Genomic DNA, 13,661 nt, shown 5'->3' on the forward strand with positions numbered 1-13,661 from the left:
TCGGTCCTCCCCAGCAGCGCAAATGGGCCCCAGCTCGCCCATTCCTTCTGGCCAGTTCCGAGGATGGCGGCATCTTCGGAGTGAAGCGCAATCCGGATTTTTCTCCTCGTCCTCCTCGCCCGATTCTTCGTCCTCCTCCTCGTTCTCCGATAGCGGCGACGACGGCAAGTCCTCCTCCCCCCACAATTCCTCCTCCTCCGACGATGGCGAGTGCTCCTCGTCCTCCATCTTCCGATGCTCTTGTTCCTGTCGTGTTCGTTCCCGTGGTGTTGGTTCCGGTCGTGTTCGCACTGGCTGTGCCCGCTCCGGTTGTCTTCGCCCCGGTCGTTTTCGTTCCGGTCGTCTTCGCTCCTTGGACTCCGTTGTGAAGAGTAGCGACGTTCTTTTTGGTTTGTTTCTGTGCTTTCGTTTCGTTTTGCCGACTCTGCTTCAGTCATTTTTTGTGATGGTGTGTTGTGCGTGCTTTGCTTTGTCTGTGTTCTGTTGATGCCCCCCAGCATTCCCCAGCCCCCAGCCCCCAGCGTGTCCCCAGCCCCCAGCCCCCAGCCCCAGCGTGTTTTGTGTGTTTTGTTTGGCGTGTTTTGTGATGTGTGTTCCACCCAGCGTGCCATCTATTATCTCATCTACTATTTATTGCCATTTACGGGCGGCGAAGTCGGACTCTGCACCTCCTCGTGGTGTCGCCTGGTAACCTGTTACGAGTGCACAGGGCCAACGGAGAGACGCAGATGTAGCTATTAGAATCAACAATGCCAACTTTGATTTCATCGGTTCCTTCAGTATTGTCGTGATATTCATGTTGGTTTGTTCATGTTTCCATGCCACTTGTCCATGATTGACCTCCTCTATCAACCAACAAAACAATGATCGCATCACGTTCCAGTTCCATACGAATAATTTCATGTCAGATAAACCGCGATAGGTACGAGCTAGTAGTTGAAGACGAAAGTGCTTTTTGAAAGCGTGAGAAAAGCATGTTTCAGGAAAGCCAGAGGGGTTTGTAACATTGGGAACTGAGGAAAAGGCTCAAGTATGTCATAAGATGTGATCATAATTGAATATTGAAGAATCAACAGATCGGGTGTTGTGGCCAGGTGCATTCAGGGGTAATTCAGGGGCTACTATCACAAAACAAGTAAACAAAAAGCGCAGGGTTAGGGTTATTTCCACTGTCCCTTGTTCAATGCACCTCAAAATTTCTATTCCTCGAGATAAGACTAAATTCATTGTTTCTCCCCATGCATGATATTCTTTTCTTGTAAAGTTTCTCTCCTAGACAGTTCTTACTTCTTTAATCTCACATGTAGCTGCCCTCTAAGTATACTGCCAAGCAGCCGCCCCCTGGCCGGGGTAAGGAGTGACCTTGAGGTTGATGGGAGTGCAGTAGTTGAGGCTCTTGGCGTTTGTTGAGTTTCTACCATACAAAGTCCACTCGGGCCCAGCAGGACCCGAAGCCCTCGGAGGACAAGCGACCCAACCCCAACCGTTGCCATTGAGGTTGATGAACCCACCGCCCTGGTAGGCGGCAAAGCCAGTCGAGGTGCTGCCGGACGGCATGTATGCCGAATGAGCTTGGGTGTATTCGACATTCCAGTCCGGCGTCAGATAGACCTGTTGACCGCCGGGCACCATTGTGTTCATACCAGCTCCGCCGAAGCCGCCCGCCACAATCGATGTGACGTTGCCGGGTGGGCAGTTGGGGTCGACGACAGAAGGGCAGTAGCTCTTGGTTTCTCCTCCAAGCCACAAACGAAGCCCTTGGGCGGTAACGGGCTTCCCGTCAAGCTGGGGGAGCGCCGGGTTTGAGACGGTGAGAATAAAGGCAGACTCGGCGGGCGGGAGAAGACTGAGGATGTTATTGTTGCAGGTGTACATGAACTTGCTGTAACAGGCTCCATTGCAATAAGACAGGCCTTCACCGGCTGTGACGGGGCAGAGAAATTGGTTCTCCCAGCATACGTACTGAACACAGATCTGAGTTAGTGTGACGCCGTGCGAGGTGATCTGGAAGCTGTGCAATGATTTTGTAGGAGATAAAATCAGGGGTAGGTGGTACAAGCCTGGTTGGTTTGTAGAGGTGGTCACTTACGTTGGTAGGGTCATATTGTGCTGGTCCACATTGCTCCAGAGCACCCAGAACTCGATGGCCTAGGCCAATGAGAACGGCAGCAGTCAGGCTAAATCGAGTCATTTCTGCTATCGATAGGAATATTGTGATGATTGTATCCGAGTGCAAGTGCAAGGCTTTTCAAGCGATAACTGCAGAGTCCTAGGTTCTTGGAAGTGATGGTCGAATGAAACAGATTCAAGAGGTGTGTTTTCGGAGTGAAAGCCACAGCATTTATATTCCGTTGATGATGCCATGACACTCGACCCCACGCCTCCTCGTACAAACCTGAGCGGGTAACTGACATGGGTTGCAGACTCTCTGTACATGTAGCATCTCGTATTGCTGCCGTCACTTGTCTGCTGATTAGGCAAGGTCTTGTATCCAGGATGGATTACTGCGCGATGTCTTCCGAGTCAGTTCCGATCAGGTGGACGCCAGTTTGTGCCAATGTTACCAAGGAAGTTCACCTTTATCTGCGTGAAGGAAGGATATGGACGGTTCTGTGGGGTACAAGGTGCAACTTTAACTGGCCCGGCCAAGCATCTGGCCGATCTGAGTGTGTAAGAGTGTAGCACCCCAGCCACGCCAAACGCAGGAATAACAGTGCCGATGAAAAAAGATAGCGAGCTCTATATGCGGGGTATACATGTCAGTGATGGTTGCCAAGACCCAGCACACCTGACTTCCATGTTTATAGACCTCGTATTCAGAGTGTCGGATGGGCTGGCTAAATCCATTACTCCATCCGGACTATCCCCGCGCTCAGCAACTGCTGGGCCACCCGGCTTCGGCTGACTGCGGAAACGCCGGTGTTCGTGTCTTTCGAAGTTGTATTCAGCTTTCTTGTCTCCTGTCACTTGTGTTAATACGGGACACCCGAAGAGTCCTGGAGGAAGGTTTGTATAACCTTGGGGTTGGGTACTTACACCGGCATGTCTGATGCAGCTGAGATGTCGCCGCCTCGTGTTTTATTCCTGTTCATCGTGAACTTCGTATCAAGAATTATATTGTTGTCCTGCACAGACCCTATCCCGCTGCCTAGGTAATATGGCAAGCTCAACCGACTCTATGCAATCATACGATCTGCTTGTGCACAACTCGTAACCTTGACTGCGACTCATGATCCTATTTTAGGCTTCTGGCCCATTTAAGGCATACCCTACACACAAGATTGCGATAATGGAAATACACTTCAAGGAGAGCCAGAGATCAAATGGTCTTGAAAAAGGAGACACCAGGTACTTGAGGATGATTGTTTATGAAGGCGCGTTCCCGGCCTAGGGCACTTTCTGTTTTTCTTTCTCAGCAAGGTTTGAGTTGTCAAGAAAACGCACACTATTTACTCAACTATGCGTCAACGCCTCTCGAACATTTCAGGTTGCCTCCCGTTATATCGAGGATTCACTGACTACCTATTTTCAAGGACCTCACATATCGCGCGAAGCGTATGTATACCTTTGTATACTTGTTGGGCCCCTGTTAAACTCAGTTTGATATGCACCTGAGCCGTGTGTATGGCTTATACGTCTCGAGTTGGGTGTGCATACTGTGTTGTCAGGTGGATAAAAATACCTCACTGCAAAATTATATTGCGCTAAGTCCAGCGCAATGATGTCCATATACAACAGTGACTTGTGTCTCTACCGTTGTAGTTTGTCAAGGTTATCTGTGCCAAGAATCATACCGCAGCAGATACTACGTACCTAGATATGTTCGCAGAGCGAAACATAGCTCAACCTAGAATTTTGCTATCACTGAGAAATATTTGATTCTCGGCACAATTTTATCCAACTCTTGTCGTTGATATATTAATGTCCGACTGCCATCATCACAGCCCCGCAAGTGCCGGCTTCTCCGCACTTCACGGTACCCTTTCGGGTGCCAATTCCGAGTTTAGGGGTTTATTTTGTTGGAGTATATCCGCATAATGCGGAGTATCTTGCTCGAGGGTAATAAAAATCATGCGCGCTCTTCTCTTGAGGTGGCTTTCTCTCACCATGAACGGTGAATCTGAACGACATCCACATTTCAGTTCCAAAATACCAAGAAATGGCACCTCACAGCCCAACTACATCGAATAATGGGGGAGTCTCTGAGAGAACTAGTACTCTTTCCCAGCCTCAGTTTCTTTTCATCAACGGCAAATACATCCCCAGCTCAGACAATGAAACTTTCCCAGTCAGAAACCCAATAACGGGCAGCGTCCTCTACAACTGTGCTTCTGCTTCGAAGGCTGATTACGAAACCGCCATCGAGAATGCACACTCGGCCTACCAGACGTGGTCACAGACAGGGCCTTCAGCAAGGAGACGCATCTTCCTCAAGGCGGCCGACATTATGGAATCGTACATCATAGGGGACGCTCCAGAGTTCATGTCCCAGGAGGTGTCTGCCACTATGCATTGGGTCAAAATCAACGTCTTTGCCACCGCGGGCCTTTTTCGCGAAACCGCGAGCCTGGCCACTCAGATCAGAGGAGAGATAGTCCCAGCTGACAGGCCCGGAACGACAATTTGGGTGGAAAGGCAGCCGGTGGGCGTGGTGTTTGCGATTTCACCATGGAATGCTCCGGTTGGTTGACTCCTCTTTTCTTCGTCTCTTTGTCGTTTTATTTTCATGACCCAGAGAGCTAATTATCTCTGTACAGATCAACCTCACCGCAAGAGCAATTGCCGTCCCATTGCTCTGCGGCAATACGGTAGTCCTCAAACCATCCGAGTTCAGCCCAAAAAGTCAGGATTTGGCCATACGGGCGTTGACTGCCGCGGGCCTACCACCAGGATGCGTCAACGTTTTGCCCACAAGCGCGGAACGGACGCCTGAGGTGACCGAATTGGCGGTCAAGCACCCCAAGGTTCTTCGAATCAACTTCACGGGAAGCGACAGAGTGGGGAGGATCATCGCTGGCTGGGCGGCCACCTGCCTAAAACAATGTGTCTTGGAACTCGGCGGCAAGGCCCCTGTTATTGTCTTTGAGGATGCCAGCATTGACGATGCGGTCGAGGCGGTGGTGTTTGGGGCCTTGGCTTTTAGTGGACAGGTGTGCATGTCGACCGAGCGAGTGATATTGCACAAGTCAATCAGCAGGGAGTTCAAAGAGAAACTGCTGAAGAAGGTGGAAACCATCAAGACCGGCAATCACTTGGAGGACCCGGCAGTTTCGATATCTGGATTGTTCACGTCGGCTCATGCAAAACGAGTGATGAGCTTGGTCAAGAGTGCGGTAGACGGTGGTGCGAAACTGCTTGCTGGTGACCTCCAAGTCACTGGCCCGAGAGGTACCATTATCCGACCTCATATTCTTGAACATGTCAGCACAAATATGAATATTGCACACGTCGAGACATTTGGGCCTGTCATGTTACTGTCTGAGTTCGAAACGGACGACGAGGCGGTGGCCTCAGCAAATGACAGCGACTTTTCTTTATGTGGGAGTGTCTTCTCAAAAGATACAATGAGGGCTTTGGACATCTCCAAGCGGCTCAGGTTAGGGGCATGTCACATCAACGGGCCGAGCTTATATGTGGAATCCACGCTGCCACAGGGAGGGACAGGGGGTGGCAGTGGATATGGACGCTTTGGTGGAATGGCTGGAGTCGAGGCATTCACTGAGAAAAAGATAATCACTGTTGTCAAACCGGGCCTGAAATTAACCCTTTGAGATCAGGCTCGGATCCAGCTATTCGTTGGTGAGGATCAAGATGATCTTACATCAATATGCTTCATGTTTCTTGTCCCTTTTGGCAGAGGATCAGGACATAATGGCGAGAAACCTAGGGCTTTGTTCATAAACATATCATTATTTCCATCCTCCCAGTGAGCCACCATCCTTCTTGCATGACTTTTTTTACGGACTGATAACCACCCAAGGTTTGCCCACTTAATTATTAAACATGAAAAACCCCAAACCCGAAAGTACGAAACGCCTTGAAGAAACACCCCCTATGTGCAGTACAAATTACCATGTTTTTTCCCTTACTACCCGCTTGCTCTGATATATCCTCCTCGACATTTGATCAGCCTATGCAAAGTTATCCTGTCTGTCCACCCAGATATCTTCCAACTCGTTGAAACTGGAGAAGTGGATCGGACGGTGTTGATCGCTGTAAAACGGCGCAGGTGTATCCAGCTTAACATGGACCGGTTTCTTCTCCAGGCCGCCGAAGGCACTACCCATGAAGCTGTAATTCCACCTCCCTGATTCAGGCACTAGAAAGAAGCCCCTGAACTTTTCACTCAACAGTAACTGCCTCTTCTCGCCCATGGCTGTGGTAAACCCCTGGGGCTGGTCGCTGCCGACATCCTTATTCTCTACACCCCACTTGTAGCCCTGCGGCGTGAGCGCCCAGGCTGACAGTGAGACACTGCCCGGTGTAAAGGACACTGCCACAGTTAGGGTGCTCTCCTTGCTCCACGATGGGTGGGCATCAAGCAATCGGGCATGATCGGTAACATCCATGGCCGACATATAAGGAAGCTCATTACCAGATGTCGTGTGAATAACGCCGAGAGGCTCCATTCCTTTGAGCATGTCATGTTGAGGGAGATGCTGAGGCAGCTGAACATTGCGCAAACCACCAATCTGGGGCACCATGACGATACAGCGAACCTCCTTGACTTGATCATTGTCGGCAGGCGAAGCTCCATACAAATAGCCCGCGACCTGCACTCGAAGATCGGCAATCTGGATAAACTTCTTGAGGATATTTTTGGGCATCACATATGTGATGTCATCCACATCATTGTCCAGTGGTGACACGTACATATTGTTCGCCCTTGTCCGCAAATTCGACGTGGCGATAGCCCTCGTGCGCCACTCGGTCTTGGACGCAAATGTCTGCTGTTCAAACTGCGATGTTGTCGTGACGATAATCTCCTCTCCATGCACATTTTGAGTCTTGGTTGTGACAGCAGTAAGCTGCTGCTGCTCCTGTTGCTGCTTTTCAATCTCGGCAGCTTGTTGTCTCTGGAGAGAGGGGGCCGAAATTTCCATACCCAAGATGATGTCGCGTACTTCGCTACTTGTCAAACTGGAGACATTGACATTATTCTTCTTCCCGTAGTCATTCAGGATCAGATCACGAAGCTGCGTTTCGATCTTGATCCAGTCCTCATCCGAGAGGGAGGGCCAGATATGATGATCCTGAGTGATGACAGTCTTGTCGGGACGCAATATCAACTTCGTCTTATCCTGGTTGACGTGCAGGGCACGGAGAATGAGAATAAGACGAGAGAATGCTGTGTATGAAGAAATGCTCTTGAGCCACTCATCGTAGAGGTTGAAAAGAACCATTTGAGGCTCGGTGGCACGCAAAATCATGTCGCCAAGCTTCTCCACCTTCATGGCAGCCTGGAAGGGAAGCTGGAGCTCAGAAGCGCGAATCGAGATATTGGGAAAGTCCAGGAGATTGACCTCCAGAGGATCCAAAAGACCCTTCCGCGTGACGATGAGCTGCTTGGGCTGCTCTTCTACTGGAAGGGATCTGATCAATGCTGCCACTTCTTCAGCCGTTTTCCATTTCGCCAACTGGCCCAAGCGCTTCTGCCCTGCCCAGACGCTGGTGTGGATAATCTTCAGGAACAGCTGCCCAGTCCGAGGGTTGAAGATAAAGATGGCACCGTTGATGGGCTTCGTGGTCAGGTTGCCCTCGAAGGTCTTGTGGATCGTCACACGGTACACATTTGTGTCGTCAATGAAGAGCTGAGTCTGATTGCTGAAAAGCTCGGAGTAATTTTGCGAGTTGAGGAACTCTTGGTTGCTCTCGGAGGCATACAGCTGAAGACCTTTGCGGATACGCTCACGCAACACATAAAGAGCAGGATTGGCCTTCATGATCTTGGACATGGCTTGCTGAACCAGCGTTTTCAGGCCTGGGAAGTACTGGCCGTAAGCAGAATAGAGGTTGTAGGCAAGGTCGATACCAATCATGAGGCCGGTAGGCGATGGGTACAAGCTCATGCTATCGGTGGTGTAATCCAGATACTTGGCCCTGACATATCTTTCAATATCATGGGAGTCGTAGTCGCCGTAGCGCAGCTGAACGTCAATCCAGAACTTGTTTGTCGTGGTTGCCTCGATGACATCTTTGTTGTCGAAAAGGAGGGACGGTCGCGTAACATTCCACTTGTGGCTGGCAAACAGCTGGATGTCTGCGCAGGAACTGTTCATCTTGTAGGATTTACGCGGGTGGATCGTCTCTTTCTGAACAGATTCAATGCTCAGAGCTTCCAGTTCCTGATCAAAGACCTGGCAGAGATCCATGACAACCGACTCGTGTATTTTCTGCCACAGATGGGCGCGGAAGATCTGGATCAAAGAGATCTTGAGGGTCGGGATCTTGCCGTGAAGGAAAATACCAGTCAAATCCAGTTGGACCTGGAAACCAACGTAAACATTTGCTCTGTTGATGGTTGGGCTCCACCAAAGAGTAAACCGACGGTTGGGGATTTGATTGAGACCGGACCGCTGGGCGTTTGTGAGCTTCTTGAACTTCATTGATCTGGGAAATAGTTAGTACACTGCATGCTGAGGTGTGGGTTAGAGGGGGTTTACGCACTCTTCAAAACCGGAGGCCCGCTCCCAGAATAGACCCTCCCAAGAAGGGAAGCCTGTTGCCTTGAAAAGAGTATGCTCGAGAATCGTCTCAACACCTCCCAGTGCCTGAATGACATCGGTGCGATAGGCATTGAGGTTCCATAGTTTGCCGTCGTGTCGCTGACTGGTCCACCAGAACGGATTGCTCTTCATCAACTGATAAATCTTGAACTCTGCCCGGGTGCGGAACCCCTTGTCGAAGCTCAGCGTGCTGCGGTCCTTTTGGAACAGCGTGTTGATGCGCGGCAGACCCCGATCCCAGCTGTCTTCTAGATCCTCCAAGGTCAGCCTCCTGTTTTGCTGGTTGGCCTCGAGCCTCTTCTGCGAATATTCCGTCCAGACGCGTTGGGAATCGATGAACTCGGCCTCCCAGGGAATGATGTAGCGGAAGATGTTGGGAATAAGGGTTTCCTCGTCATGAGACATGCCGGCACGGTAATGAGTGACCCCGACATCGGTCTGCTTGGACCATCGCTTATCGCTCGTTGGGATCAAGATGTGAGACCCAGAGATCATACCTAGACCACCAAGCTCTTTGGGGGTATAAAATACAGCAGGCGGGAACCGCGACGGCATCTTTGAGTTGAGGCCAATCTTGACTCGGGTTTGGATCTTAGTCTCACACTTGACAATTGTGTCAAGTAGATTGACAGTCGAAACAGCAGCCTCGCGGTAGTACGTGAAGAGAGCGATCAAGGCAGTGTTCCACTTGTTGGCAATCTTGGTGAACGTGGTTGAGCCCGAGGACATGAGGATTTGGCGAATGCGGTTGTTGAACTTCTGAATGTCCTCCTCGGTAACCTGCAAAAAGGCGTGGGCGGTGCGCTCCTTGGTGGCGTTGTTCACCAGTGACCAAACGCTGTCCTTGACGGGAAACTCGTCATTCTGGTTGCGAATCTTGGGCAAAATGCGCACCTCGAAGCCGCACATTGAGAACAGGAGGTTTGGGTTGTCCTTGCTGTAGACACTTGCAAATGTGTCTTCCCACTCGATGGTCGTGACGGATCTTGGTAGTCGATTCTTCAGATCCCAAAAGACAGCCCTGCCGAGGTTGACATCGTGTCTCATCAAGCGCATGCGAGAATCTCTCGGCCAGCATTTCTTGCTCTTGTACCCGATGACATTCTCAAAATTTGGATCCGGTTGTTCGGTAAGAAACCGCTGGATGAGGTCGCGCGATTCGTCAGCCGTGAAGCGGAGAAAGACCCAAATTTTGTCAATGTATCTGGTGTACAGTCTAATGGGGTGTCTCGTCTCCGTGTCGCGATCCTGGAACTGGAGAAAATCGTTGGGGCTTTGAGGCGGGCCGGCAATGTCGCTAGCGCGCTGAGGCCCCAGGAGTAGAAGGTCGAGAATCAGCCCATAATACTGGAAAACAAACGCCGAAAACTGAAGGCCACGAATCATGCCGTAACTATTGACATGGCTCATGTCTTTGTACGTCAGTGTGACGTTGTTCTTGGCTGTAATGTAGTCGGCCAAATTGTGGTCCATGATGAGGCGAAGTAGCGAATTGAGCAACGTGAGCTCGATCTTCTCGTACACCTTGGACAAGGAGGTCTCGATCATGACGTTGCACTCCCCATTTGCGGTTTCCCAGACTTGGTCGAGATTGTTGATACCTTGAGCCCACTTGTACACGAGGAGAGGAGGGACCTCAGAGTCCGACGGCTTGATCCAAGCAGGAAAGAGGTGACGCTGGTCGGCTTGATACCAGAGATACTGATCCAGGTAGGCATCGCTGATCTTCTCAATGGGCTCAATGTCGTACACAGGGTTGATGGTGCTATAATTGTCGTTCATATCAATGCCCACCTCCTTGAAGGCCCGCTGCGTCAAGAGGAAGCGCTTGATCCGCTCGAGAGTAGTTCCCGGGCTGTCGTATGCCTGTTCAATAAGGGCCAGCTCTTCTCTTTGGCTCTGGTTAAGTCTCCCCTTGGTGGAGTAGGCTTCGCGGAGACGCTCGAGGGCCAAGATGAGGATCTTGGTATCATGCTTGTAGGAAACACTCGGGAAAGGAATAGGGGAGAACTTGCGGGACTCGAGCCAATGCACAGTGGTCGTATAGATGGCCACGGCCTCCTCGGAGGATACATACGGTCCATCTTTCATATGGTTGTGTTGCCTTTCCTGCTCAGCCTTGAGCCAGAGACGGGTAAGGCGGCCGACGTTCTTCTTGGCGACGGTCTTGTCCACGGTGGCACCCCTTCTGATGCGCTCTCTGTTGTAGTGAGCAACCGAGACCCACCAATCAGCCTTGGACTTGACATATCTGAGGATGATGTTCTCAATAGCAGCAGGCAGTCCTGGGACCTTCCACGGAATATTGCTCTTCCAGCACCTCCAGGCCTCAGAGAGATGCTGCAACACGGTGTTGACCTTGTTTTGTTTGATACCCTCGGGCATCATATCCATCAGGTCCGCCATGACCGAAGCCCGAAGCTCGAGATCGAAATGTGACTCGACACGCTGCTTCGTGACGGTCTTGGCAACGCCTTTGCTGTGGCGGCCTTCAAACTGACGAGACAGCAAATTTCCAAGCCAGCGCTCCAGCAAGGGGATAATACCGCGCATGAAAAACAGCCAGACTCTCCAGGCAGGAGCCCAGAAACCGCAGCCAGGGCCTTTGCCAACAGGGCCCGCGTTAAACCGGTAGTAAATCAAGTGCTTCAAATCCTTGCAAGAGCGAATCTGGTGCATGAGCTTGTACTTGTATCGATACATTCCCGTCAGCTGTCCCACATGGTTGAACGCATAGAGGATACCATCGGCGAGCTGAAATGCGTCAATGTTACCCAGCCGGTATTGCACTTGGGCATCGACAATGAGCTTGGTGAGCCGCAAGATCTCTCGCATTAGATGAAAGGCGTTTCCAAATCTCGACTTTTTGCGCTCCTTGGTGGTGAGAGTCTTGACGGGCTTCAGGTTGAAATTGTAATCAAGATGGAGATAGGTAAGGTTCTTGCGATGAATCAACAAGTTGAGCATATTGAAACCTTGGCGACAGACTTGAAGACCTGCCTCTACCCAGTCGATGGTTGTCTGCTGGAAGAACTTGGTCTGCTTCAAGGACCTGAGCAAACTTTGCTTTTGCAACGACTTGGGCTTCTTCTTGTGAAGCTCGTTGAGGACGTACGTCTTCAAAAGCTTCTGGTATGAGACGCGGACCTTCACAGGCTGCTTTGGTGGACAGTGTTCGAGGTACCAGTGCTTGATCAGAGGAACATCTTGAGCCCGGACCATACGCCCAGAGCGACGGTCAAATGGAAACGGTGCCCACCACAGTTCTATCGCAGATGCCGTGTCGTCTGTATAAAGCTCCTCGTCGGCCATGAACGGTTCAACACCCACGGGAAGCTCGAACTCCTCCTCTTCTGGCTCCTCGTTGCTGCCCTGGCCAAAAAGTTCGTCTTCATGACTGATGGTGAGGTTCTTCGGCGCCACGGCCCGAGATGAGATGGGGTTGATGCTGGTGTCGAAGTAGAATGCAGGGAGATTGTGGTCCTCTGTTCGGGTGTACACTACCTGAGGATGCGAATGCCAGGAAAGGTGGACGCTGCGCGGGAGAGCATTGTAAAGATAGGGATAGGACACTCGACATTCAGTTCGGATGGGGTTTCTGAAAATGATGCGGTCCATGGCGTTGAACTCGCCGAAATCCTCGTCATTGGGGTCGATATCTTTGTAAAGTGGCTCAAAGCGAGGACCGCCAGGCAGCGCAACATTCAAGGCTTTGGCCGTGAGAAAGCTCTTGAGCTCGAAGAGATAAAAGTAATTCTGATCAACAACCTCAGATACCAAAGGACGACTGAGCCGATATAAGCTCGCCATTTGTGGCAGTGTGAGGTTCCATGTCTTGTAGCTTGGGCCATTGACATGTGTCGTGTCCAGGAGAGGTTGATGGTCATAAAACCATTCGTACACAGCAGCCTCTTCGTCTTCGTCGAGCTCCATCTGGATCGGCTCCAGCGGTTCGACATCCTCGATGTTCTCGGACCAAGAAAGGGGTGGCTCTTCGTCGTCAAACGGAGGGAACCGCATCCGTTTGAACAGTCTTCGATCGCTCTTCTCCTTGCGCATGGTCGTCCACATAGTAGCCCACTGTGCAAAAAATACGGGTTCGATGACGCGTGGAATCTCATTGACGAGCGTCAGGCAACCATTGACATGGTAGAGCACCTTGACCTCCCTCGCTGATTCCCAAGGCATCGGCATGTTCTCGAGCAACTTCAAAACTGCATGAGGCATGAATTTCAGCGCACCAAGATAGCTTCGCTTGTCATTGGTGTACTTCTTCTGCGAGACATCGCCGATATCCTTCACAATCTTACGCAGGTGTTCCGGCGGCATATCGGCCTTTTGCGTCTCCACGAAGCCACCCTTCCGCTTCTCGCCAAACCGATTGCGCTGGTCCCGAAGCCATTCCTTCTTCTTTTGGGCAAACTTGGCAATCTGAGGGTTCGTGGGAGGCTGGTATCCGGGGGGGGGTGGTGCCGGAATAGCAGGCGGCGGAGGAAGTGAGGACGGCGGTCCGGGGGGCGGCGGCGGAGGGGGTGGAGGCGGAGGACCCCATCCGGGGGGAGGAGGAGGGAAAGACATCTCTATACGGCCTCAGAAGGGATTCTCGGATGGAGGTTGAGAGGGAAGGATGAAGGTCGCCTTGTTGGCGTTCGTGGCCGTCAGTAACTTTGTCTATCGCAATGGTCGAAGATTGTCCGCTGCTAAAGGAGATGGAGTGTGGGTGTGTCTCTTATTATGACGTCCGCATTTCCGGGCAGGAGAGAGAAAGCGACAATCCCTCAGCGGCTCACGGCGATTAGTGGCGTGATGTGAGGTTGGTTGTTTTGTGGGTGAAGCCAGAAATTGGCTGTCGCCTTGGTTTAGAAAATCTCGAACTGGAACAGCTCTTCGCGATGGCGAGAGCAGCGCGCGAAACTGCTGCTAGCGCGCCCGGGT

The 13,661-nt window shown here is 51.4% G+C and overlaps 3 protein-coding genes across 3 annotated transcripts; 1 reads left to right on the forward strand and 2 right to left on the reverse strand.

Annotated features, from left to right (window-relative positions):
* Positions 1-1,114: 1,114 nt before the first annotated feature.
* QC764_711490 (uncharacterized protein) lies at positions 1,115-2,839 on the reverse strand. Its single transcript, XM_062950770.1, has 2 exons — positions 2,090-2,839; positions 1,115-1,962 (listed from the first exon to the last, which is right to left on the reverse strand). The coding sequence occupies exons 1-2, from the start codon at positions 2,189-2,191 to the stop codon at positions 1,315-1,317; spliced, it is 750 nt and encodes a 249-aa protein (XP_062796812.1). The 5' UTR covers positions 2,192-2,839; the 3' UTR covers positions 1,115-1,314.
* Positions 2,840-3,937: 1,098 nt separating this feature from the next.
* Positions 3,938-5,898, forward strand: QC764_711500 (uncharacterized protein). The gene is made up of 2 exons (XM_062950771.1): positions 3,938-4,681; positions 4,758-5,898. The coding sequence occupies exons 1-2, from the start codon at positions 4,160-4,162 to the stop codon at positions 5,769-5,771; spliced, it is 1,536 nt and encodes a 511-aa protein (XP_062796813.1). The 5' UTR covers positions 3,938-4,159; the 3' UTR covers positions 5,772-5,898.
* PRP8 (pre-mRNA-splicing factor 8) lies at positions 5,794-13,635 on the reverse strand. Its single transcript, XM_062950772.1, has 2 exons — positions 8,668-13,635; positions 5,794-8,610 (listed from the first exon to the last, which is right to left on the reverse strand). The coding sequence occupies exons 1-2, from the start codon at positions 13,302-13,304 to the stop codon at positions 6,132-6,134; spliced, it is 7,116 nt and encodes a 2,371-aa protein (XP_062796814.1). The 5' UTR covers positions 13,305-13,635; the 3' UTR covers positions 5,794-6,131.
* Positions 13,636-13,661: the final 26 nt, after the last annotated feature.

Source organism: Podospora pseudoanserina, assembly GCF_035222485.1.
Source record: "Podospora pseudoanserina strain CBS 124.78 chromosome 7 map unlocalized CBS124.78p_7, whole genome shotgun sequence".
Taxonomy (NCBI): Eukaryota; Fungi; Ascomycota; class Sordariomycetes; order Sordariales; family Podosporaceae; genus Podospora; species Podospora pseudoanserina.

Excerpts from the sequence above, each read along its gene's own strand:
- QC764_711500 (XM_062950771.1), top strand. The coding sequence starts at position 4,160 with ATGGCACCTCACAGCCCAACTACATCGAATAATGGGGGAGTCTCTGAG. Across the intron at positions 4,682-4,757 it reads TTTCACCATGGAATGCTCCG|ATCAACCTCACCGCAAGAGC; the intron begins GTTGGTTGACTC and ends ATCTCTGTACAG.
- QC764_711490 (XM_062950770.1), bottom strand. The coding sequence starts at position 2,191 with ATGACTCGATTTAGCCTGACTGCTGCCGTTCTCATTGGCCTAGGCCAT. Across the intron at positions 1,963-2,089 it reads CACAATATGACCCTACCAAC|TACGTATGCTGGGAGAACCA; the intron begins GTAAGTGACCAC and ends ATCTGTGTTCAG.
- PRP8 (XM_062950772.1), bottom strand. The coding sequence starts at position 13,304 with ATGTCTTTCCCTCCTCCTCCCCCCGGATGGGGTCCTCCGCCTCCACCC. Across the intron at positions 8,611-8,667 it reads CGGGCCTCCGGTTTTGAAGA|ATCAATGAAGTTCAAGAAGC; the intron begins GTGCGTAAACCC and ends ACTATTTCCCAG.